At 53.2% G+C, this 26,589-nt stretch overlaps 2 protein-coding genes across 3 annotated transcripts in view; both read left to right on the top strand.

The window, feature by feature from the left end:
* SYMPK (symplekin scaffold protein) overlaps positions 1-5,510 on the top strand; it is a 37,127-nt gene extending 31,617 nt beyond the window's left edge. For both annotated transcript variants that reach the window (XM_058529613.1, XM_058529614.1), the window contains exons 23-27: positions 3,073-3,260; positions 4,127-4,303; positions 4,499-4,594; positions 4,837-5,154; positions 5,325-5,510. In XM_058529613.1, coding sequence (XP_058385596.1) covers positions 3,073-3,260; positions 4,127-4,303; positions 4,499-4,594; positions 4,837-5,154; positions 5,325-5,465 — 920 coding nt within the window. In that variant the 3' untranslated portion in view covers positions 5,466-5,510. The remainder of the gene's footprint in view (positions 1-3,072; positions 3,261-4,126; positions 4,304-4,498; positions 4,595-4,836; positions 5,155-5,324) is intronic.
* Positions 5,507-25,236, top strand: RSPH6A (radial spoke head 6 homolog A). The gene is made up of 6 exons (XM_058529619.1): positions 5,507-6,550; positions 9,294-9,534; positions 18,457-19,221; positions 20,322-20,466; positions 21,236-21,353; positions 24,802-25,236. Exons 1-6 carry the CDS (start codon positions 5,874-5,876, stop codon positions 25,037-25,039), a joined length of 2,184 nt encoding a protein of 727 aa, XP_058385602.1. The 5' UTR covers positions 5,507-5,873; the 3' UTR covers positions 25,040-25,236.
* The last annotated feature ends 1,353 nt before the right edge of the window (positions 25,237-26,589 follow it).

Raw genomic sequence — 26,589 nt, 5'->3', positions numbered from 1 at the left:
GCTCTGCCAGTCCCCCGCACAGTGGCGCCCTGGGTGTCAGGGCCGCCTCCTGTGGGAAGACCTCTCCCTCAGCTCTCCTCAGTGCTCCCTCCACTCCCCCTGAAGGGGCTTTCTGGTCCAGGAGCCATGCTTTCCCTCGGAGGTGGAAGCCCTTTCTGTTGCCTGCCCTACTCAGAAGACAGCTGTCCTTTGGTTCCTCCTCGCCTTTAAGGGGGCAGAGGTTCCTTCCTTGCCACTCAGTTTCCTGTCTAGCCTGAAATAGCTTCTCCAGTGACTTATTTTCTAGCCTTCCTCGGCAAGTTCTCCCAGAAACTTTTAGGTCAAGAGAGGAACTTAGGAAACTCTAAAGCCCGCACTATAGCTGCGGAGGCACTAAGGCCGCCAGTGGAACAGCAGTCAAGTGAAAAGGCTCTCCAAGCGCAGAGGCAGGAGTGGGCTGTTGACACTCGCGGCCCCTTTGACGACCTCAGGAAAGTCACGGGCCCATTCCCAAGGAGGATACGCTCACACAGCGTTGTATACCCTCTGAGGGGATTCACAGACCCCACGGCCCCGTTGAGCCACTCATGTGCCCAGATTTATTCCCTGATCTTACACGGGGGACCAAGGCCCGGGGAGGAAGAGGGCCCTGCGCAGGTCACTCAGGGCCAGTAGCCAGGCCCCTGGAGATGCTGGTGAGACCTGGCCTTTATCTTTTTTTTTTTTTTTTTTTTTTTATTTATTTATTTATTTATTTATTTATTTATTTATTTATTTGCTGAGAAAGATTGGCCCAGAGCTAACATCTGTGGCCAGTCTTCCTCTATTTCGTATGTGGGCCGCCACCACACGGCCACTGAGCCATGGTGTAGGTCCACACCCGGGAACTGATCCTGGGCCACCAAAGTGAAGCACGCCGAACTTAATCACTGGGCCACCAGGACTGGCAGGGCCCGGCCTTTAGAACCCCTCCTGTTTCTTCCTTCAAGCCCAGGCTCACACACAAGCCTCTATACTGCTGAGCTCTGAGCAACCCTCCCACCGGGCTCTCTACCAGCTGTGCATCCCCAGCACCCAATCCGGCCAGTTTCCAGAGCACGTTTCTCTGCTCAGGCGCCAGTGCTTTTCCTGGTGACACTAGTGACCCCACTCGACTCTAAGCTCCAGATCCAAAGCCCAGCCCTGCTCTGTGCACCATGGGAATCCCAGTACTGGAGAGTGTAAGCAGCCATTCCTGGGACTCCCTCTCAAACCACCCCCATTCTCTGGTGAGTTTTCTGTCACTAGACCTGCCCGCGATGGTCTGGTCCAGCAGTTACGCACAGTCACGGAGCACCTCTGCTCAGCCCTGTGCTGGGTGGTGCTGGGGATACAGCAGGGATGGAGACAGCCCTGGCCCTGCCCTCCCAGGACTCACAGTTCATCCCCGGACAGTAGCAACCTAGAGTGACCAGAGCTGGGACAGGGGAGCCCAGAGGTGCCCTCTGACCCTCCCTTGTGTGGGATATCTGGGAGGGCTTCCTGGAGGAGGGGAAACCTGAGCTGAGACCATGGAAGGAAGAGTAGGGGTGAAGGTAGCAGGGGAGAAGATGATCCCGGAGAAAGGAAGACCCTTTGCAGAGGCCAACAGATGGGCTAGCATGGCCTGGTTCTGGAAATGCAGAGCTGAACCTGGCCAGAGCCTGTGGTTTGGGGGATGGGTCCTGGTTGAGAGGTGAGGTCAGGCTGTCACCATTGAGAAAACCATGCCTGGGCTCTGTCCACACAGAGTCTCAGACCACAGTGGGAGTTTGGACTTGATCTCTTCAGGGCCCCTGGGAAGGCCTTTCAAGAGACCCCTCAGGCTGCTGTATGGAGGGTGGATTAGAGGGCTGGATGGGAGGCCCAGGAGGAGGCTGGGCAGAGCTGAGGGGAGGCAAAGGAAGGGGGTTGATTTTAGGGACTTTTAGGCAGAGCAGGCAGGTGCCAGCAACTACCTGGAATGAGGAGCAGGAGGAGGACGTGCTTCCTCGGTTTCTGGCAGGTCCTCTCTGGCACTTTCCACCCCTTCTGCACTCTCCTCTGCCCCTTCAGCCTGAATACCCGCCCTGCCTCCCCTCTAGCTGCCTCCTTGCCTGCCCACCTGTGATACCTCCATCCTCCTCTTTTCCTTATAAGACCTCCCCATTCCTCATAGGCACCTACCCCTGTTCTCCATTAGCCTCTCAAGGATTGGGGGCCTCTCTTCTGGCTCAATAAAGACTTCCTGGTTGACAGACTCACATGGCAAGTGGTGTTTGGGGAAGAAGGGGTTCAGAGGCAGTTCCTGGGGTCTCCCCATTAGCACAGTGGATCAGAGCACTGCCGATCTCACTAATTTGGGGGTACCACAACCCACTCCTGAGGGAACAGACCCCCAGGCCTGCCCCGGTCTGCCCGCCTTCGTGGGTGCTTGTGTTGTGCCGGCGGTCCTGGGCCCTCCTGGCGCCGGGTGCTGAGCCGGGGAGCTCACGCCCAGGCCTCCCCCTCTTGCCCCCCCCCCCTTATTACTCTGTGGACTGCGTCCCCCACATGACCCAAGGCCTGGTATCCCCCCAGCACCAGCACAAGCCCTTATGCCCTGGTTGGTGTTGGGATTGGGCAGTTCCTTGGCCAGCCTGCTGGTGGAGGGCCATCTCTCCTGTCCCCTACAGAAGTCAAAGCTGCCTTCTCTCTCTAGTAGGGGTGGAGGGGCCGTGCTGCCCTCGTGTGGCCAGAATGGGTCCCAGGGGTTGGCAGCATATCTTTCCCACCTCTGCCTTTCCAAGTCCCCAAAGAGAAAGGGCCAAGGTCTGCCCACCCTGCCCAGCATGGGACTTCCAGAAGTTGGACATGTCTTTTTCCTTGGACCAAGTCCCCAGGCTTTCCAAGGACCAGGCCCCAGTGTCCCCACAGAAAGAGACCTTCTGCTGGGTGAGGGAAGTCTCCTGTCCTGCCTGGAGCTTCAGGAAGTCAGGGCTGGGTCTCCCCTCACACAGGCAGATAATGGGACTGAGGCTCTAAGGGGGGTGGGGCTCACACCTCCTGGGAGGCAGCTGGGCAAAGAGGACAGGCCCACTCTCCGCCTCCTCGCAGCCACCAACCTGTGCTTTGCGGAGCGGAACGTGTACACGTCGGAGGTGCTGGCCGTGGTGATGCAGCAGCTGATGGAGCAGAGTCCCCTGCCCATGCTGCTCATGAGGACCGTCATCCAGTCCCTGACCATGTACCCCCGCCTGGGGGGCTTCGTCATGAACATCCTGTCCCGTCTCATCATGAAGCAGGTAACCCGCCCCGACCACCCCACACCCCCAGGCAGTGGACTGCAGCGGGACACACTGAAGACAGATTTGAGGCAGAACCCCAGGCCTTTCTAGCCTGCTTGCCACCCATCCCCCGGATGAGGAGAGCAGGCTGTACCGAGACCAGCCAGCCTCTTTGCCCAGCCCTCCGCCGAGACAATACGCTCCAGGGGTCACTATGAGGGCGGTTGGGTGGTAGGAGCGGGCGGTAGACTTCAGGGGCTGTGCATTCCAGGAAAGGCGTGGCTGACCCTTGCCCCCACCACGTGCAATCAGCCAGAGTGCATCTTAGAGCTGAAAGATTGTTCTGTTTTTCAAGAGAAGCTAGAAATGAGTTTTTAGAAACACCGTGATGAAACAAAAACCCCATCCACAAGCCCTCAGACTGGATTCAGCCCGCAGGTTGCCACTGGGCAATATCTGGCTTAGAGGTTAAATGCAGATTCAGACAGACCTGGGTTCAAGTCTCCCTTCTGCCCCTTGGTACCCATGTGACGCGGGACGAGTCCCTGTGCCTCCTTGGGCCATGTCTGTTTAGCAGGGCTAACGTCGCCCTCTCGAGGCTGCTGTGAGAATGACATGAGCCGGTGCTTGCAAAGCCCTTAGCCTCGGGAGCCCCGCGAGAAAGGGCCACTCTCAGTTCTCTTCTCCCCTTTTCCCAAGTTGCCCTCAGGTCCCACCTGCTTGGGATGAGGAAGAGCAAGTCAGCAAGTCCTCTGGAGGGAAGAGCCCAGAGGAATCTGTTGGATGATAGGGATTAGGGCCCCATGTTGGCAGAGTCTTTCTCCCAGTTTCTGGGGTGCTGCCCGCGTGCCCCCTCACGACTGCTCCCTCCCTGCCCCGTCCAGGTGTGGAAGTACCCCAAGGTGTGGGAGGGCTTCATCAAGTGCTGCCAGCGCACCAAGCCCCAGAGCTTCCAGGTCATCCTGCAGCTGCCGCCCCAGCAGCTGGGCGCTGTCTTTGACAAGTGCCCAGAGCTCCGGGAGCCCCTGCTGGCTCACGTCCGCTCCTTCACCCCCCACCAGGTACCCCCCGAGTGTGGGGTGGGTGGCCCCATGGCTCCAGCCCCAGGGGACTGGGTGGGGGTGGGCAGAGGGGAGCCCTGCACTGCCACAGAAGGTCAGGGGCTCTGGAGGGTCAGGGACGAGGGGTCTGAGGTATCCACCAGGGCTCTCTGGGCCAGAGCTCTCCCTAGCAGCCCCATCCTGCTCTTCCCCTAGCAAGCACACATCCCCAACTCCATCATGACCATCCTCGAGGCCAGCGGCAAGCAGGAGCCGGAGGCCAAGGAAGCACCTGCCGGGCCCCTAGAAGAGGTGAGGGCCTGCAGCACCCCAACCCCCACAAGCCAGCAAGATTGCTGGGCCTCCCCACCCGAGCCCCTCTGTCTGCCTGAAGGCTGGGCGAGGGAGAGACAGTTGCCCCTTACTCCCTGTGCCCACCCTGCTGTCTGCCTCAGGGTGGTTTCTCTCTCTTCTTTCCCACCGTGCTCTGAGAGCAGCCTGGGTTCTAGCCCCCACCCACCTCTGAGCTTCCGTGTACCCCTCCCCACCCCCAGGACGACCTGGAGCCCCTGGCCCTGGCCCCAGCCCCGGCCCCCCGGCCCCCTCAGGACCTCATCGGCCTGCGGCTGGCCCAGGAGAAGGCCTTGAAGCGGCAGCTGGAGGAGGAACAGAAGCTGAAGCCTGGGGGAGCCCCCTCCTCGTCCTCCTCTTCCTCAGCCCGGCCAGGCCCCCCCCCGCCAGAGGAAGCCATAGATTTCCGGGAGGAGGGGCCTGAGTGTGAGACCCCGGCCATCTTCATCAGCATGGATGACGACTCGGGGCTGACCGAGGCCGCACTGCTGGACTCTAGTCTCGAGGGGCCCCTACCTAAGGTAGGGATGACTACCTCCGAGCAGCAAAGGAAGAAAATATTCAGGGCCCCGGGGTGAAGTGTGTACGCCGAGTGCCCAAGGCGTTGGGGGGCGGGGAAGGTACGCCCGAAGGAAAGCTTGGAGATGGGACCGCGCTCTCTTTGACCGGCTCCCCCTTCTCCTGTCACCAGGAGGCGGCAGCGAGCGGGTTGACCTCAAAGGAGGAGCGGAGCCCCCAGAACCTCACTCCTGCGGGAGAAGACACCGTGAAGACCCCCAGCCCCGCTGCCGCGGAGGAAGCCGGGGAAGCCGAGACCAAGGGGAACAGCTGACGGGGCTTGGTGGGGAAGGGGCGTGGGGCCGGGAGCAGGAGAAGGGCGGGGCGGGGCTTGACCAGCGGTGCTTTGCCTTTAAAAAAAATTAAAGATCGCGGGTCTGGGCGTGGGTGCAGTCTCTCGTCTCGGCTCCGCGTCGGCCGCGGGACTGCGCGCGACCCAGTGCGCGCGCCCAGGGGCCCGCGGGACGACTGGAAGCCGCTCGCCGTGGGGCGTGGGGCTGCGCCTGCGCGGAAACCAGCCCCTCGGCCCTGACGCCCCCGCCCCCCGTAACGGCCTGCCCGCTCCCTCCTTAGAAACGGGCGGGGCTGGCGTAGCCGCTGCCCGGCGAGTGCAGGCGGGCGACTCGTCTGGCCTGCCTGTCTGCAAGCCTTCCTCCTAAAAGTCTGCGACCCTTTTTGAGCTATGGGGGACCTCCCGCCCCCCTCAGAGCCCCCTGCCCAGCAGCCTTCGAGCAGGAGGAGTTCCCAGGTCTCCGAGCGGCGCAGTCGGGAACACGTTCAGCCCCTGCCCGCTGACCGCCACGAGGTGCGGGAGACACCGCGGGACTCCCAGATCCTGGGGAGCAATCAGGAGATTTTGGGGAGCCAGACCAGCCTCCGGGGCAGGTCACAACGGGTCAGCCTGACCCAATATGAGAACTCGGGCATGTCCCAGGATGAGGAAGCTCGTTTGGGTGGCGTGGAGTACCCGTCTCTGAATATGGGCTTTCCCTCGGAGTTCCAGCCCCAACCTTATCTGGATGAAGGTGGGATCCAAGCTACCCGCAACGCCAGCCTAATGCTGCAACAGATACAGCAGGGCCAAGGCAACCTCTTCCAGCAACTGGAGTCTGCCTACCAGGAGCCCCGGCTCGGCCTCTTGGGCCAGTTCAACATGTACCAGAGAGAAGACCTGCAGTTCGGCACGGGTGCCCAGCATGGTCCCTACATAAGGGACGACCCTGCCCTCCAGTTCTTGCCCTCTGAGCTGGGCTTCATGCCCTTCAATATGGAGTTGCCGGAGCCCGAGCCTCGGGAGCTGGCCGTGCAGAATGCCAAGGCCTACCTGCTGCAGACCAGCGTCAACTGCGACCTCAGCCTGTGAGAGGGGCCCGGGAGTGGGGAGGGGGTGGGACCCAGGCAGGGAGAGGCCTCCACCAAGGCCCTGTCTCGGGCTCTGGGGTCTCGTCAGTCACGCGGGGGGTCGCCCCTCATGGAGAACGAGTGACCGCTCTGGGGGCGTCTAACTCAGACTGAGAATCAGGGCATAAATACTAACAATAGCATTTATGTACCAGACATTGTTCCAGCACTTCACAGTTAACATCTAGTTCTCACAGCTGAGATTAGCAGGTCTACTGCCCCTGGTTTACAGAGGAGGAAACCGAGACAGAAAAATTAGGTCCGGTATCCAAGATAACACAGCTAGGATCTGGCACAAGTGGTTTGGCGTCTGAGACCCTGTTATCCGCTGAAATTTTGTGCCTGAGGAAGGCACTTGCCAAGGCCACTTAGCTGCAGTCATAATACACCTCTTGGCCCCCATTACGTCCTCGTGAAGCTCACATGCTAGTGGGAGAATGGACAATAAATATAAGTGATAAAGTGATGGTAAGAGCTAAGGTAAAAAAATAAGGCAAGGTAAGGGGGATAGGGAGGGCATGTTAAATAGCATGAGGTCAGGGAAGGCCTCTCGGAGGAGGTGACGTTTGATCAGGGAACTGAAGGAGATGAGGATGCCCTGGAGGAAGTGGTCCACGTAGAGGACACAGCAAGTTTAAAGGCTTTAAGGCTAGCTGTGTTTGAGGAATAGCAAAGAGGCTGCTTTGACTGGAACTAAGGGAGGAAGAGGGGGAGGAGATGAGGTTGGAGAAGTAACAGGTCTTGCCAAAGCACAAAGCTGACCACATCCCTCTCATGCTGAGAGCCTGCCATGGCTCCCCAGTGCCCTCAGGAGAAGGTTCATGCTCCTCACCACAGCCTTCAAGGCCCTATATAATTCAGCCCCTGCCCGCTCTCCAAACTTCATCTCTAGTCAGCTCCTACCTCAGATCCTAGAGTCTAGTCCAAATTAACCTCTAGCTCTTACCAACAGTTCCCAGCCCTCAGGAACTTCAAAGTCCCTTATTGAAAAGCCCTGGCTAAAGTCTGACCTCTCTTTACCCTTCCCAATTCAGTGACGACCCTCCACCACACCCAAGACTGCCATCAAAGGGTCTCCACCCCACAGAGAGTTAGACATACATGCTTTGAAATGAGACCAACTTGGTTTCAAATCCTGGCTGTGCTACCACTGTGTGACCTCATGACTCAACTTTTCTAAGCCTCAGTTTCCTCATCTGGAGAGTGGGGATCATAATTGTTCCTCATATGTGTGATTGTGGTGAGGATTCAACATTGCTCTCAAGTGCCCAGCACAGTGCCTGACATGGGTGAATGGAAGCCATTACCATACTGTTATCACTCCGGCCTCCTCCCCTCCCACAACCCCTCTCCCTCACTCCACCAGCCACACTGACCTCCTCAATGTTCCTCCTGCCTGCCAGGCACACACTCAGCTAAAGGCCTTTGCACATCCACTCCCAATCATATCATCTGCAAACCATGGCAGTTTTCATCTTCCTTCCCAATCTTTTGACCTTTCATTTCTTTTTCATGTCATATTGCATTGGCTGGGACCGCCAGTGCAGTATTAAATAGAAATTAAGAAAGCGGGTAACCTCGTTCCCAATCTCATCGAGGAAAATATTCAGTCTTTCTCCATTATGTTTGGCGTGCGCTGTAGGTTGCTTGTGGCTACCCTTTATAAGATTATAAAAAATTACCTTCTATTCCTAGTTGGCTAGGTTTTTAAAAATCATGAATGGGCGTTGAATGTTATCAAACTATTTCCCTGCACCTATTTAGGTGATCCTATATATCTCTTTTAACATATTAACATAATGAATTATATTTTTTCTATTTTCCTAATATCAGTCCAGTCTTGCATTCCTCTTATTAGCCCATTTAATCACAATGTGTCACCCTTTTGAGAGACTGCTGGATGCCCTCTGCTAATATTTTGCTCAGGATTTCAACATCTATATTTCTAAATGAGATCGGCATGGAATTTTCCTTTCTCTTAATTTCCTTGAGTTTTGGTATCTAGATTATATTAGACTCACAAAATGTCTCAGGGCCTGTGCACCTCCTGTTCCCTCTGACTAAAACACTGTTCCCCCCAATATCTACATGGTTTGCCTGCTCATTTCATTCAGATCTCAGCTTAAATGTCACCTTGGTGAGGCCTTTCCCTGCCCCCCCCCTTTAAAATTGCAAACCATCTCCAATGCCTGGCATTCCCAGTCCCCATTCTCTGCTTTATTTGTCTCCATAGAAATTACCAGTTCCTGGGGGCCGGCCTGTTGGCGCAGAGGTTAAGTGCACTCGCTCTGCTTCAGTGGCCCGAGGGTTCGCAGGTTGGGATCCCAGGCGCGCACCAACGCACTGCTTGTCAAGCCATGCTGTGGCGGTGTCCCACATAAAGTAGAGGAAGATGGGCACAGATGTTAGCCCAGGGCCAGTCTTCCTCAGCAAAAAGAGGAGGATTGGCATCAGATGTTAGTGCAGGGCTGATCTTCCTCACAAAGAGAAAAAAAAAAAGGAAAGAAATTACCACTTCCTGACACTATATATTTTGCGTATTTAGTTAAAGTCTGTCTCTATCACCAGAATTTCAGCTCCACTAGGGCAGGGACCTTTTCTCTTCTCTACTGTGTCCTCAGCACCAGGCACGGGGCCAGGCACACAGCAGCGAGCTCAGTGACTGATATCCCCCACCCCCTACTCCCTTCCGGGAAGGCAGGTATGAACACCTTGTGAACTTGCTGACCAAGATCCTGAACCAGCGGCCCGAGGACCCCTTGTCCATCCTGGAGTCGCTGAACCGCACCACCCAGTGGGAGTGGTTCCACCCCAAGCTGGACACACTGCGGCACGAGCCGGAGATGCAGCCCACCTACGAGATGGCCGAGAGGCAGAAGGCGCTGTTCACCCGGAGTGGCCTCGGCGGCGGTGAGGGCGAACAGGACATGGAGGAGGAGGTGGTGAGTGAGCCGGTGGGGAGGGGTGCATGGGGTGAGCGGTGGCCCAGGCTTAGGCACAGCCTGGGCTGAGGCTGAAGGAGAGGAAGCGCACAGCGCAACACAGAAACAAATGATTTCAGTCTAATGTGTGTGCCCTGCGGAGGGGGCCGGGACCAGGTCACAGAGGGCCTTGAACGCCAGGCTAAGGGGCTAGGGCTTTCTCCTGAGGCCAGTGGGCCGCCATGGAAGGATTTGAAGCAGAGGAAAGCTAGCCAGCTCTGCTTTTTAGAAAGCTGATTCCAGCTGCCACGTGGAGGTGGAGGCTGGTCTCTCCTACCAGCCCTTACTCCTCCCTCCTGAAAATAACTGCTATGCAAACGTTTCCTGTGCAACTCACTGCCTCCTGAAGTCTCTCAATACTGAATTGCCTCCTAGCTCCCAGACTCAGTTTCCCCTTTTGTAAGTTGAGACCGGCTAAGAACTCTTCCACTCATGACTTATTAATATTCTACGATGCTCAGAATATTTAATTCCACGGTTCTGTTTCCAGAATTGGACGACTGCTTAAAATTCGGGTGATGTTCACTGGTTCAAGGAACATTTGTGGAGAAATCTCTGTTTAAGATCATTCTGACACCTCCTAGGCCCCCTGCTAAGAGTTTTAGGAACACTGTCTGCTTTCCTCCCTCAAACAACGCTGCAAGACAAGTGCTGTTTATTATTCTTATCTGTAGAGGAAGGGCTCAGACTCAGAGGGGCAGGCAGCTAGGAAGTGCCGAGACAGGACTAGAAGGCAGGCCCGTGACCTCCAGAGCCGGTGCTGTAACCTCTGCCCCGTCTGCAGATGCTGCTGGCCTGTGCTCGCTTCTATGCTTCTGAGGTTCTAGGATTCGGATGACAGTGGGTTGGGATGGTACGAGAACGGCGGGAACGACAGTCTGACAAAGAAATGAGCCCGCAGGTGGAAATCCAAGTCTTAGGCACGAAGGAGTTTTACCAGAGAATATGGTTTTAAATTTCAGATCAACGGCCTCTCCTTGGGAGGCCCCACCCGCTTAGAACTCCACCCTGCCTCTCCAGCACCTCCAGGTCGCACCCCGGTTCAACACAAGTCCCTGAAGACCCCGCCTGCTCAGAACTCTGTGCCCTGGAGGCTCCGCCCCCTTAGTACCCCATGGCTCTTGAGGTCCCGCCCCCTCAGGACGCTGTGCCCTGGAGACTCCGCCCCCCTAGTACCCCATGGCTCTTGAGGCTCCGCCCCCTTAGAACTCCACGGCTCTTGAGGCTTCGCCCGGTTGAAAGCCAATCCTTGGGAGGCTCCGCCCCCTTCGAACTCCTTATCCTTGGAAGCCCCACCCCCTAAGAGCTCGGAGCTGGAGTTCTTACTGTGAGGTCTGTAGAAGGGCAAAAGTGTGGGCGTTTGTCGCCTGTGCGTATTTCCAGGAAAAGACGCAAAAAAATCCGTAATTTAGCATTTTGTATTTATTCTTCTGTCTGACGGGAGGCAGGGCTCTCATCTCTCTCATATTCTATTTCTTCCAAATGGCTAGCCATGATCCCCAACAGCATTTGTGGAAAAATCCATTCTTTTCCCTCTGCTTTGAAATGCCACCTCTGCCATTTATTTCCACCCGTGTGGACGCGGGCCTGTTTCCGGATTCTCCGTTCTGTGCCTTTGCTCTGCGGATGGCTTTCCGACTCTCCTGCTCGTTGGGTACAGCCGCGGCACAGCGGGTTTGGCTGTTTCATAGCTTAAGGCTCCCCCTCACTGTGCCTCTGTTTTGAAAAGTTCCTATTTTCACATTTATAATTTTAGGCTAACTTTAGTATTATTGTGTCACATTCCAAAATGTGATACTAACACCTTAGTGTACTTGTTTGACAACACAGGTCACTTGAAGGCAGGGAATAGATGATGTCAAAGGAATGGAGACAAGTGGCTTAGACAAGATAGAAGTTTTTCTCACACCTAAAAGTCAGCTGCAAGCAGCCTAGGGCTGACAGGGCGGCTCCCCAGCAAAGGGACACTGAGGGCTGTCTAATCCCCTCACCTCTGATCCCCCTCCCCCCAAACCAAGAGAGCAGTTTTTAGCGTCGTCGAAGCCTAGCTATAAATCCCATATAAATGCAGTCAGTAAGGCTCGCTTTGGGCTGCAAGTGCTTGATTAAAATGGACCAAGCAGGGGGCCGGCCCCGTGACGCAAGTGGTTAAGTGCGCGCGCGCTCCGCTTTGGTGGCCCGGAGTTCGCGTGTTCGGATCCTGGGCTCGCACAGACGCACCTCTTGGCAAGTCCCATATAAAGTGGAGGAAGATGGGCGCGGATGTTAACCCAGGGCCAGTCTTCCAGTCTTCCTCAGCAAAAAAAAAAAGAAAGAGGAAGATTGGCAGATGTTAGCACAGGGCTGGTCTTCCTCACAAAAGAAAAAATAATAATAATAAAGTAAAATAAATAAATAAATAAAATGGACCAAGCAGTTCAGCAAAACATTGAATTACTTCACCTCCCCAAGAGTGGGCAGAGTCGAGGCAGCATCTCTGTGAGGTCGTGAAGAATCCGGCTCTTTCCTCCCTTCTGCCCTGCCTTCTTCATCATGTCTACATTCGGTCCTTGAGGACCTTGTCACTTTCTGTTCGAAAAACGGCTGCTGCAGCTCCAGACATCATATCCCTACACCAGTGCTCCAGACAGGGAGGGAGAGAGGGAGGAAGAGAGCTTTTCCTTGTGAGTCCCCCCCCTCCCCTTTTCTTTGAATCAAAGGAGAAAAAGTTTCCCAGAAGCCCCTTAGACAACCCCTGCTTGCATCTTATTGGCCTGAACTGGGTCACATGGCCATTTCTAGCTGCAAGGGAGGCTGGGAAAGTGACCATGGAGCTTCTCCAGCCTGCAGAAGGCTAGCAATGGAGAAGGGGGTTGAGGAGGGTGCTGGCTCAGTGGGCTGACAGTGACTGACCCCATGGAACCCAAGGCCAGGGGTGTGGCTGGGCCCCAGGCTGAGCCGGCAGTCAGGGATTCCAGTACTCTTATTTCACCTCTGCTCCTCTCTCCTCTCCCGCCTCCTCCACCTGGCAGTATGTGGCCACCCCAAAGCTCCTGAATTTACTTTTAAAAATTTCATCCAGTTGCCACTAGGAAATCTTTTCTCTCAGATCATAGATATGATCTTCCTAGAAACTGGGAGAAAGAAAGAGGAAGAAAGATTCTGGCCACAGGAAGTAGAGGGGTCATAGAGTAGGTGCTAAGAATGTGGCCTGTGGAGCAGGACCAACTTGGATTCAAACCCAGCCATACCAAGGAAATGATTTCGAGGCAGGGAGCTGCCAGCTGCACTTTCTCTCTGCCTGGTCACAGATTGCAGGGGGAGGGCAGCAGAGTCTGAGCTGTCATTTTGGGGTAGCTGGCCAATCTTGCTCCAATCAACAGTGGCCAGAAGGGCAGGATGATGTCATTTAAACATGGTTGGTGAGGACACACCCCATTGCCATGTAGATGAGGGGATTCCCAGAAAGAGGGTGATGGCCACTGGCTCATAGGCCAGGCATACACCCCAAAGAGAGTTTCCTACACTCATTCCTTTATCTTCCCACCTGGCTGTGAGACAGTGAGTCTTGGGATTAAGTTCTGACTCTGCCCCCTTGAGTTGATGATGTCTACATCAATTAAGCAAACAAGTTTTGCATTGTGTTTAAGATTGAAACTGCCAGAATCCCTTTCAAAATAACAATTCTCCTACTACAAAGTTTTAGTCAGGGTGTGTCATGTTAAGCTGAGATAACAAACAGCCCAACAATCTCAGCGGCTTGAAACCACACAGTTTCTTTCTCACTCATGCTACCTGCCATCCAGGGTTGGCAAGAGGGCTCTGCTCATCAGCCATTGAGAACCCGGGGCACTGGAGGTTCCATTGCAACACAGGCTTCCACAGATGCAGAGAAGGAGAAAGAGGGCATAACAAACCCCACGTGGGTTCTTACAGCTTCTGCCTGGGTGTGACGCGTGTCCCTTCCACTGCCATTTCAAATGGTCAGAGCAAGTGACATGGCCAGTCCCGAATTCAGTGAGGGTGGGGATATATAATCCTGCTGTGGGGAGGGACTTCAAACATTTGTGAACAGTAGTATATCTAGCAGGCATAGGAAGAAGATGCAATAAATTTTTCATTTTAACTGTGTTCACAAATAGAGCTTTAAAAAAATGGGAATGCAGTATATACCTTTAGAAAAAACTTCAGTATGCTTGTCGCCAAATCTTTTATATCAACTCGTATAGTTCAAGCATCTTCATTCATTTTCACATTAACCATCAGTTATGGGTTGAATTGTGTCCCCCTCAAAATTCATATGTTGAAGTCCTGACCCCCAGTACTTCAGAATGTGATCTCATTTGGAACAAGAGTCGTTGCAGATGTAATAAGCTAAGATGAGATTATACTGGAGTAGGGTGGGCCCCTAATTCAATATGATTGGTGGCCGTACAAAAGGTTAACTTTGGACACAGACACACACACAGAGAAAACATGTGAACATGAAGGCAGAGATCGGGGTGATGCTGCTACAAACCAAGAAATGCTGAAAATTGTCAGCAAACCACCAGAAGCTGGGAGAGAGGCATGGGACCGAGTCTCACAACCCTCAGAAGGAACCAACCCTGCCGACACCTTGATCTCGACCCCTGGCCTCCAGAACCGTGAGACAATACATTTCTGTGGTTTAAGCCTCCTACTTTGTGGTACTTGTAACAGCAGCCCTAACAAAGTACTATACTATCGTTTTGTAATTTATGTAACCTTTCGAATGATATTTCAGACATTTGAAACGAGAGACAAATAGTCTTTAGTGTGCCTAATAAAAGTTGGCAATTATGAGGCTGGCCCGGTGGGGCAAGCGGTTAAGTGCGCGCTCTGCTGCGGTGGCCCGGGGTTCACCGGTTCGGATCCCAGGTGCGCACTGACGCATCGCTTGTCGAGCCATCCTATGGCAGCGTCCCATATAAAGTGGAGGAAGATGGGCACGGATGTTAGCCCAGGGGCAGTCTTCCTCAGCAAAAAGAGGAGGATTGGCAGATGTTAGCACAGGGCCGATCTTCCTCACACACACACACACAAAAAGTTAGCAATTACATGTATTGGTCTAGAATTCTCATCTTCTTCACGAAAAATGGCCAATGACTCCAATGGAGAAAATATGTTCACCTTGACACTTTTTATTATCTTGAGTTTCCAATTGCTTGGTGGCGATCATTGTACTTTCCAGAAGCTGTCCACAGTCCTTAAATGAGAAACTCATCTCTTTGATCTGATTTTCACCCCTGACTTAAGTGGGCTTGTATGCTTTTCTTTGTGATGTGTTTTTTGGACCACAAGCATTTTCCCCTGAGCCAAGTTAAGAGGGATGAACAGGCATATGAGTTGACTATTTGGTTTCCAATAACAGACACTTGCTGGAATTTGCTAAAATACAGGGGAGGGGTAACATTTATCATAAAGATATAAGGCCTTTCCCAGAATTAGGGGACTTGCGTGGGCCGCAGGAAAAGCTGGAACCAAGCTGACCAGCTCTGACCCTCAGTTTTTTCTTTCTCTCTGCCCACTGGCCTCTCCATGCCCGATTAATCGACCACTACACATTTACATGCTTCATTCCAGCCACACGCAGAAGTTGGCCTCTGTATTCATTTCCTATGGCTGCTGTAACAAATTACCACACCTTAGTGACTGAAGACAGCATGATGTATTATCTCACAGTTCTGGGGGCCAGAAGTCCAAACTGGGTCTCCCTGGGCTACGATCAAGGTGTTGGCAGGGCTGCCTTCCTAGTGGAGGCTCTTGGGGAGAATCTGTTTCCTTGTCTTTTCCAGTTTCCCACATTCCTTCCTCCATTTTCAAAGTTAGCAGTGTAGCATCTTCCGATCTCTCTCTGACTCTGATCTCCACTTCTGTCAGCACATCTTCTCAGACTCTCCTGCCTCCCTCTTTCACTTATCAAGACGCTTGTAATTACTTTGGACCCACTCCAATAGACCAAGATCATTGACTCATCTCAAGACCCTCAATTTAGTCACACCTGCAAGTCCCTTTTGCCCTGGAAGATAACATATTCATAGGTCCAGGGATTAGGACATGGGCATCTTTTGAGGGGGTCATTATTCTGCCAACCATACCCCCTCTCTCTCCATCCTGATTTCAGATTCTGGCAAGAGAGCATGTGGTCTCCCTGGTCTGGGCCCTGTGTTTCCCTGGCCCAGTCAGGCTGGCCAAGGGCAGGTTGTACTGATCTTATGAGGAAGGACCTCGTCTCTCTCTCTCTTTTTTTTTTTGTGAGGAAGATAGGCCCTAAGCTAACATCTGCCAATCCTCCTCTTTTTTTGCTGAGGAAGACTGGCCCTGGACTAACATCCATGCCCATCTTCCTCTATTTTATATGGGACGCCGCCACAGCATGGCTTGCCAAGTGGTGCGTCGGTGTGCGCCCGGGATCTGAACCAGCGAACCCCGGGCCGCTGCAGCGGAGCGCGCGCACTTAACCGCTTTCGCCACTGGGCCGGCCCTGGACCTTGTCTCTTTTGATCTCTGATATATCTCAATGCCTAGCAGGGCTGGCACCCAGGGTCTTTAATAAAGATTTCTGGACTGACTGAATGAAAAAATTTTGGGGGCTGCCTTGTGGCTACATGGATGTGGCAGCAGATAGATCCAAACTTCACTGTTTTCTAGTCCCAGCCCTCAACTTTCTTGTTCTCCTTGTTCTTACTCCCTTTGGGGGCCTCCTCTTCTCTCCCCCACTGCCCCCCCAACTTCCTGAACAAAGCAGATGGTGAAGGGGGAGGCAGTGAGGGCAGGACTTATCACCACCATCCTCCAACATCACTGATTCCAGGATTCAAGATCTGCCTCTTCTCTCTCTTTTTTTTTAATTTATTTTTTTATTTCATTGAGGTCATAATGGTTTATAACTGTGTAATTTCAGGCGTACATTATTATATATCAGTTTCTGTATAGACTGCATTGTACTCACCAATATTCTAGTTTTCATCCGTCACCATACATATGTGCCTCTTTACTCCTTTTGCCCACTCTCCCCACCCCCTTCCCCTCTGGTATCTACCAATCTGTTCTCCTTATCCATGTGTTTGTTTATCTTCAACATATGAGTGAAAGCATGCAGTGTTTGTCTTTCTCTGTCTGGCTTATTTTCCTTAACATAATACCCTCAAGGTCCATCCATGTTGTTGCAAATGGGACGATTTTGTCTTTTTTATGGCTGAGTAGTATTCCATTGTATATATATATATATACCACATCTTCTTTATCCGTTCATCAGTTGATGGGCACTTAGGTTACTTCTAAGTCTTGGCTATTGTAAATAATGCCGCAATGCACATAGGGAGGCATAGATCTCTTTGTATCGTTGATTTCAAGTTCTTTGGATAAATACCCAGTAGTAGCATAGCTGGGTCATATGTTATTTCTATTTTTAATTTTTTGAGGAATCTCCATATTGTTTTCCATAGTGTTTGCACCAGTTTGTGTTCCCACCAGCAGTGTATGATGGTTCCCTTTGCTCCACATCCTCTCCAACACTTGCTATTTTTTTTAAATTTATTTTTCTTTTTTTGAGGAAGATTAGTCCTAAGCTAACATCCATTGCCAATCCTCCTCTTCTTGCTGAGGAAGACTGGCCCTGGGCTAACATCTGTGCCCATCTTCCTCCACTTTACATGGGACACCGCCACAGCACGGCTTGACAAGTGGTGAGTCGGTGTGCGCCCGGGATCCGAACCTGCGAACCCCGGGCCGCCGAAACAGGGTGCACGCACTTAACCCCTGTGCCACCAGGCCTGCCCCAATGCTTCTTATTTCTCATCTTGGTGGTTACAGCCATTCTGACAGGCGTGAGGTGATATCTTGTTGTGGTTTTGATTTGCATTCCCTAATAATCAGTGACGTTGAGCATCTTTTCATGTGCCTGTTGCCCATCTGTCTATCTTCTTTGGAAAATGTCTGTTCATATCCTCTGCCCATTTTTTAATTGGGTTGTTTGTCTTTTTGCTTTTGAGTTGTATGAGTTCTTTATGTATTTTGGAAATTAACCCCTTGTCAGATATATGATTTGCAAACATTTTTTCGCAGTTGGTGTGTTGTCTTTTCATTTTGTTCGTGGTTTCCTTTGCCTTGCAGAAACTTTTTAGTCTGATGTAGTCCCATTTGTTTATCTTTTCTTTTGTTTCCCTTGCCTGAGTAGATATGGTATTCGAAAAGATGCTGCTAATACCTATGCCAAAGAGTGAACTGCCTATATTTTCTTCTAGGAGTCAAGACCTGCCTCTTCTCTTAATTTGCTGTGTGATTTGGGTATCTGTTAGGAGTGCATTTGGCTGCAGGTATCAGAAAACATGACCGTCTATGCAGAAATAGAAGTATAATGATGTACACCTAAAATTTATACAACGTTATAAACCAATGTTACCACAATGAAAAAATAATTAAAAATTGAAAAAAGAAAATATGACCAGAATTGGCTTCTTTGTCCCATAGAACAGGAAGCCCAGGAGAGGTAAGGCAGCTCAGCGATGCCATTGGGGACCGAGCAGTTTCCACATTTCAGCTCCACCACCATTAGGGTGTAAGACGTGTTACCTCATGGTCCCAAGATAGCTGCCAACAAGATAGCTGGAGATCTGTAACTCCAGATCCCACGTCCCATTCTAGGCAGAAAGAAGGGAGAAGGATGAAGGAGCAAAGGATTTTTCTCCCAGTGTGGTTTTGCCTTTTCCTTTCCAACAAGGGACGACCTCCGCAAGGACTTAGCCCTACAGCTCACTGGGCAGAAGTGGTGGCATGAGCAGCTGGGTTACAGAGTAGTTCAGCTCTCTGGACTCTAGAAGAGTCAGGCTGGGGAGCAGGGCTTCAGCCTTCTTCCCTCTGCCTCCACCCCACCCTCTGCAGAGTGAGACACCAGTGCCCAACGTCATGGAGACCGCCTTCTACTTCGAACAGGCTGGTGTGGGCCTGAGCTCAGACGAGAGTTTCCGCATCTTCCTGGCCCTGAAGCAGCTGGTGGAGCAGCAGCCCGTCCACACGTGCCGCTTCTGGGGCAAGATCCTGGGGCTCAGCAGCAGCTACCTGGTGGCCGAGGTGGAGTTCCGGGAGGGCGAGGAGGAGGCGGAGGAGGAGGAGGCGGAGGAGATGACGGAGAGCGGCGAGGCCATGGAGGCGCACGGCGAGGAGGAGGGCGAGGAGGACGAAGAGAAGGTCCCCGACATCATTCCCAAGCCCACGTGGAAGCCGCCGCCGGCCATCCCCAGGGAGGAGAGCCGTTCGGGCACCAACAAGTTCCTGTATTTCGTGTGCAACGAGCCCGGCCAGCCGTGGACGCGGCTGCCGCACGTCACGCCGACCCAGATCGTGCACGCCCGCAAGATCAAGAAGTTCCTCACCGGCCGCCTGGACGCGCCGGTCACCAGCTACCCGCCCTTCCCGGGCAACGAGGCCAACTACCTGCGGGCCCAGATCGCCCGCATCTCCGCCGCCACGCACATCAGCCCGCTCGGCTTCTACCAGTTTGGCGAGGAGGAGGGCGACGAGGAGGAGGAGGGCGGCGCGGGGCGCGACTCCTACGAGCAGAACCCCGAGTTTGAGGGCGTCCCGGTGCTCGAGCTGGTGGACTCCATGGCCAACTGGGTGCACCACAGGCAGCACATCCTGCCGCAGGTGAGGCCCGGGGGACCCCTGCCTCCCCACCTGTCGCGGAACCAGGTGGCTCAGCTGTGACTCCCCAACAGTGCTAGACATCGTGCTAAACAATATCCATCCATTCGTTCATTCAACAGCTATTGGTTGACAACCCCCTGCCAGAAACCTGTGGGGCCAGATGCATCTTGGAATTCTGAATGTTTCCGATTTTATAGAGGTGACACGGGGCACATACCATATATATTACACGGCACCTTAAGCAGAGGCTGGGGCTGCAGCTCGCATTCAAAGGCTTCATTATTCCTGCAGCAAAACCGAATAGCCTCTCATTAGTTCAGGTCGAGGTTGCTGCCAAATGACTGATGAAAAAACTTAGTTTTCAAAGTGTTTCAGACTTGGAATTGTGGGTAAGAGATGTGGACCTGTATCAATCGAATGCCTAATGTGTCTGAACTTTATATTTATCCACATATTCATTCAAGGAAACACCTGCTGGGGGCTAGGAACTTTTTATTTATTCACTCATTCAATAAACATTTATTGACCCCACAGTGTTTTGCTGGATCCAAATAACTCCTTTTGAGGTCAGTACAGCTATCATTCCCATTTCATAGTTGATGGAACTGAAGTCTGCCATATGCTGTGCACTTAGGTCCGTTCATTCATTCAACAAACATTTATCGGCTCTTTGGTACCTCATGTAACCCAACAGCAATCCAATGAAGGACGCACCCATGACACCCCCATTTCAAGGGTGAGCAAGCTGAGGATCGTATGGGCTGCTGAATATGAGCTTCACAAGGCAGAGATGTGGGGGTCTCTTTTCCCAAGGATGTATCCCCCACACCTAGAATAGTGCCTGTACATAGTAGGTGCTCATTAAATGTACGATAAATGAATGAATGATTGCACAGATGGGGCAGGAATCTCCGTCTCACCACTGCAACTCTCTCAGCCCATCCCCCACACCTCTGTGACTAACCCTGTCCTCCTGCCCACACCTGGGTCCCTGAGGACAGGCCAGTCCCCAGTGTCCTGCCTGGCCCTTCACCTCCTCCCAGGGTGCGGGCTGGGTTCTGCCCCACAGGGGTGCCGCCTGACCTTCCCCCCACCTCCAGGGCCGCTGCACGTGGGTGAACCCTTTGCAGAAGACGGAGGAGGAGGAGGAGCTGGGGGAGGAGGAAGAGAAGGCAGATGAGGGGGTAGAGGAGGTGGAGCAGGAGGTCGGGCCCCCGCTGCTGACGCCGCTCTCAGAGGATGCAGGTAAGGGTCCTCCTCGAATCGCACACCGCCAGCCCCCGGGGGAGACTGGGAAAGGAGGTGGGGCAGAAGACTGCGGGAGGTCATCTCTCTGAGCCTCTGTTGTTCTGTCATCTATAAAATGGGCATCGTGACAGCGCCTCCCTCACAGGGTTATGGGAATGCAGCCATCTCGTGAACCATGTCTGGCACGTGGCAATGGCCTGGATGGTGGGATATGGTCTTTCGAATCCCACATGGGGTTGGGGGGAGAGAGAGATGGTTAGGGAGGCCTCCCCAAAGGAGGTGGGACTTGAGCTGGATTTTGGAAGACTGGACAGGAATTTCCTGAGCTTGGGGGTCTCAGGCACCAGGAGGAAGGAGGAAGGAGAGGCTGAGAGTGGGCAAGCAGACAGAGCCCGGATTTGAGCCCAGATTTCTGTGAACCTAGAGCCGGTGTGCTGCCCTCTGCCCCCGGGTCCAAACTGATGCTCAACCTGGAAGGGGAATTGCAGCAGCTCCCCTATCAGGGGGCCCCAGGGCTCACCGCCACCCTGCAAGGGGCGCGAGATGTGTATCCCCATTTCTTGGGTGCAGTCACTGAGGCTCAGAGAGGTGAGGTGGCTTCCTGGGGCCACCCAGCGAGAGAGTGGTCCAGAGCCAAGGCTCGAACACCACAGTTCCCTTCATGCCCCTCCGTGTTCTCCCTCTTAGCTCCCTGCCTTCTTTCTGTCTGCCTCCCCTCCAGCGAGCTGAGCCTCTGACCTCCCTGGTGCTCTCTACTCCCCTGCAGAAATCATGCACATGCCACCCTGGACCGCCCAGCTGTCCTGCAGCCTCTGCCCACAGTACTCCTTGGCCGTCGTGCGCTCCAATCTCTGGCCGGGGGCCTATGCCTATGCTGTTGGCAAGTAGGTCTTCTCCTAGCCCCTCCCCTACAACTTCTTCAGAGCCAGGCCGGGTGGGGCAGCTCGCCAGAGTGGGCAGAGATTGGGAGGACCCCCTTCAGGAAACCCCCAGGGCTGATCCCCTCACTCAGCTCCCAGGGCTCCCACTAGGGCTAAAATGAGAAATCTCAGCCCAAGAGTGTGAGCCTCTTGGATGAGGGAATGTAGGATGGGCGAGGGAAGGAACTGATCAAGGGTCACACGGCATGTGCAAGATTCAAACCTGGATCTCCAGCCCCCTGGCCCAGGCTTTCCTGCTGCATGGGTTATGGAGCCAGGCAGGAATCAGGAGTCCCCTTTGGGCCGACCCTCACAGGGATAGAGTCTTGTGTCCGCTGACTCCTTCCCTGGACCCTCCGGATAGTTCTTACCATTTGAAGGGTCTCCTCTCTACGGGCAGAAATCTTCCCCACCAGGATCTTCCACCAGGTGCTCCCAAAAGATTGGCAGGCCGAAGCCACTCCTGCATCCTCCCACACGCAGCTCCACGCGCCCCACCAGTCCCTCAGCCTCCCCCCCCCCCCCCCCCCCCCCCCCCGCACATCCCCGCCTTTCCACGAGGCCACTAGAGAGCCCGCACTTACCAGGTGTGTCCACCAGAGGTCATGACGATTGCTCAGAGACTCTCCTTTCCCATCTCCAAGATGAACCTGCACTGAATTGGCTACTGTGATTCACAGTTGAGGTGTGATTTCATGTCATCTTGATAATTTAACCACTTTCTTGGCAATTATTTGTTTTCTCCTCCAGAAGCAGGGGAGAGGCTCGCTTGCTTTTGCCAAAGCCCTTCTTCTGGCCACCTCCTCATTTGCCAACACCGCTCTGAAAAGAAAAGATCCAAACTTGGAAGTCCACTCACCCATCCATTCCCCACTCCACACCTGCCCATCCAACCACCACTCATCCACCCACCCATCCACCACCCATCCACCTCCCCACCCACCCCCCCATCCACCCACATCCACCCACCCATCCACCCACCACCCATCCACCACTTGTCCACCCACCCATGCACCCACCCGTCTACCCATCACCCATCCACCCACCCATCCACCCCCCATCCACCCACCCATCCACCCACCACCCATCCACCATCTATCTACCACCCATCCACCCACCACCCATCCACCTACTCATCCACCCACCCATCCACCCACCCATCCACCCACCCATCTACCCATCACCCATCCACCCACCACCCATCCACCACTCATCCACCCACCACCCATCCACCACTCATCCACCCACCCACTCACCACCCATCTACCACCCACCCACCCACCACCCATCCACCCACCCACCCACCCACCCATCCACCCACCCATCTACCCACCCATCCACCCACCCATCCACCCCCCATCCACCCACATCCACCCACCCATCCACCCACCCATCTACTCATCACCCATCCACCCACCCATCCACCCACCACGCATCCACCCACCACCCATCCACCATCTATCTACCACTCATCCACCCACCACCCATCCACCCACCCATCCACCACACATCATTCATCTATCCATTTTTTTCTTTATAAAAGACTCTTGAATGTCACTGTTTGCCAGCTGTATGCTGGGCTCCTGGCCCTTTGTTGAAAAGGCAGATATGGATCCTGCTCTGGGAGCAGGCAGAGGAAGCAAAGGTGTTAATCATATCACAACCTTCCCCTTCCCCCTTCCTCACCACCACCCCTGCCCCAGCTAAGAGAAATACCACTAGGGAGAGAGGAGGGACCAACGACAGCTCATAACTGTCATGTCTAGAGGGGGTCAAGGAAGGATTCCTGGGGAAAGCAGCCTTGATCTGAAATCTTTGGGGAAAGAAAGAAGTAAGTGAGGGGAAAAGCGGGCAGAACATTCTAGACCAGAGCTTTCCAAACTGTGAGTGCCTAGGACTTGCCGGCGGGGCGGTTGGGGGAATCTGGTTGAAGCTCAGGTTCTGGTTGTGAGGGTCTGGGGTGGAGCCGGAGATTCTGCCTTCCTAGCAAGCTCAACGTCCAAGTGAGCCTGCTGGGTCCTGGACCACGGGAACCAGGGCGGGCTGGGGTTGGGGACTGCCAAGGAGGAGTGTGTTTGGTGGCTCCGAGGAAAACAGTTCTCTCAGGAATAGCAAGGCTGTGAAACTAAGGTCAAAGCCAAGCTGCTCCCCATGGCACACTCTCCACCCCCGTCTCTCCTGCTCTCTGTCTTTCTCCCTCTACTTCCCTCTGCCTCTCTCCCTGTCTCTCAGTCCCCTCCCATTGCTCCCATCGACTCCTCTTTCCTTCCCTAGTTAAAATTCTGGGGAGAGGTGAATTGGCTGGGACCAGACCAGTTATGTCCTTGTTTATGATCAGTCTCCTCCGTTTAGAACGTGGGCACCACGGCAGAGATTCTTGTCTAATCTGATCCCTGCCGGGTCTACACATCTACACCGGCGCTGTCCAACATAAATAAATACGAGCCACCTATGTCATTTTAAATTTTCTAGCAGGGCCAGCCCCGTGGCTTAGCGGTTAAGTGCGCGTGCTCCGCTGCTGGTGGCCCGGGTTCGGATCCCGGGCGCGCACCGACGCACCGCTTCTCCGGCCATGCTGAGGCCGCGTCCCACGTAGAGCAATTAGAAGGATGTGCAGCTATGACATACAACTATCCACTGGGGCTTTGGGGGGAAAATAAATAAATAAATAAAATTATTTAAAAAAAAATTTTCTAGCAGCCACGTTCCAAAACTAAAAATAAACAGGCAAAATTCACTTCAAGAATATATTTTATTTAACCCCAAATATCCAAAATATTATCATTACAACATGAAATCAATAATGTAAAAATTATTTACGAGCTATTTTATATTCTTTTTTTCTTAAGCTGGTGTGAAGTTTACAGTTACAGCACATCTCAATTTAGATGCTAACTTTTCATCAGAAACACTTGACCTGTATTCAGATTTCACAACTTTTACAGTTGCAACAGTAGATTCATGTACCCTTGTCCCAGACTGACTTAGACATTTTCCAATAACTGAATTGAATATCAGTTTTATTGTTTAAGTTTAAATTAATTAAAATGAAATAAAATCCACTCCACCCAACAACAGCAGAATATGCGTTCTTCTCGAGTGCACATGGAACATTCTCCAGGATAGACCATAAAACAAGTCTCAATACATTTAAAAGGCTTGATCACACAAAATACGGTCTCTGACCACACTGGAATGAAATTAGAGATCAATAACAGAATGAAATTTGTTAGTAGATGCTCAGTAAATATGGAATGAATGAATGAACAGAGAAACCTGGTGGGCACTCTTCACCCTACCAAGTACAACTTTGTAGTCGTGCCATGTCAATGCTGGGTCCCACCCTTAATGACAGTCCAGGCTGGGCCCTTTGAGGGAGGGTCTTTCAGTGTGTATCTCACTGCCCCTCCAGGAAGTTTGAGAACATCTACATCGGCTGGGGCCACAAGTACAGTCCCAAGAACTTCAACCCACCCCTGCCAGGCACCGTCCAGCAAGAGTACCCCAGTGACCCGGAGATCATGGAGATGAGCGACCCCACGGTGGAGGAGGAGCAGGCCCTCAAGGCTGCCCAGGAGCAGGCCCTGGCGGCCACAGGGGAAGAGGAGGAGGATGAGGAGGAAGATGAGGATGAGGACCAGGACGACTGAGACCCCATAGCCTCCTTCCCCAAGCAGGTGCATAGCAGGTTTTCCCTTATACATAGTTGTTATGGGTTGTTTTTTTCACTGTTGGTTTCCTTTCTGTGCCCGGAAGGCAGGGGTAGAAAAGGAAGGTAGCTACTCTAAATAAAATGTCCCCATGACATTAGGGCCGAGTCACTCAGTCATTTGTTCACATTTGTTGACATGGCCTCCAAGTCAGGGCTGTGGGGCTCTGCTGGAAACAGACATTGCCCGGCACAGTCTCTCCCATCTGTGTCATTTATTTATTCATCTGGCCATCAAACAACTATTGAAGGGCCTCCTGTCAGCCCAGCCCTGTGCTGGGGACACAGAGGTGACCAAGCAGCCCCAGCTCTGTTCTCAGTGTAGGGCTCACACTCTACAGAAGAGACAGACACATCCCCAGGCAATGACAACCCAGATGGGGGAGCCCAGAGGACTGACAGGGCCCCTGAGCTGACTCTTAAAGGCTCAAAAGCAGAGTGGGGAGGGGCATGTACAAAGACCCGAGGACAAGAGAGAGGGTGACGTGTTGGGATAATTTCTCAAATCTCATTTTTTGGGACATGGTATGGGGAGTTAGCGGTGAGGTTGGAAAGAGATGAGGTTGGAAAGAGAGGTTGGCAGGAACAGATCCATCAGGGTGTAACTTTGCCCTCAGAGCACTAGGGAGCCACAGATGGGCTTTGAGCAGCGGAGGGCGCTGATCATAAAAAATACCTCTCTAGATGCCAAGTGGAGGGTAGATAGAGGGATCAGGAGTCTGGGAGAGCAGAGACAAGGCTGATGCAGGGGGTTTCGAGCAGGAGAGGAGAAGTTTGGACCAGGGCTGTGCAGAGGAAGGGACTGGAAAAGAAGAATTCAGGTGACGGAATGCAAAAGACTTGGAGACTGGAAGCAGGGGTTGAAGGGAAGTGGTACAAAACTAGAGAGACACTGAGTCTGCAGCCTGGATCACTAGGGGTGGGGGTGTGTGTGGCAGTGCCGGACCTAAGATAGGGGGAGGAGTAGGATTTGGAGTAAGATGTCAAGTTCCCTGTAGGACTTGAGTGTGAGATGCCTCTGGGACATGCCGGTGAGAAATCTGGGAGGCCACTGAATAAGTGGATGTAGGAACATCTGTGATGGGGGTGGGGTGGCTTCAGCAGAAGTGAGGGGCACTGGCTATCTGTGGGGGCTGTTGGGATCTGGATGAGATTTGGGGTTACTAGTGGATCATTGGGGCCCTGGAAGTGTTTCGAGAATCGATGAGATTTTGGAATCAGAGGTGGGTGTTGGAGGACCGAGTGAGATCCTTGAGGGTAGTGAAGTCGCGGAGATATATATCGGAGGTTGGTGGAAAATGTGGAGATGTTGGGGTTAGCATTAATCAGTAGTGGGTCAGATGAAGTCCTTGGAGTTTTATGGAGACACTGGGGATCAGCGAGATTTGGGGGGGCTTGGTCATCACGGGTGGGAAGGAATGGCTAGAGATGCTGTGGCCAGTTGGGGACTTTAAGATGTCAGTGGGAAATACTGGAGGTCAGGAGGATGTA

This window comes from Diceros bicornis, chromosome 34, assembly GCF_020826845.1.
Source record: "Diceros bicornis minor isolate mBicDic1 chromosome 34, mDicBic1.mat.cur, whole genome shotgun sequence".
NCBI lineage: Eukaryota > Metazoa > Chordata > Mammalia > Perissodactyla > Rhinocerotidae > Diceros > Diceros bicornis.
Note: the sequence above shows the minus strand (reverse complement) of the source record. Positions and strands in the feature narration are given on the sequence as shown.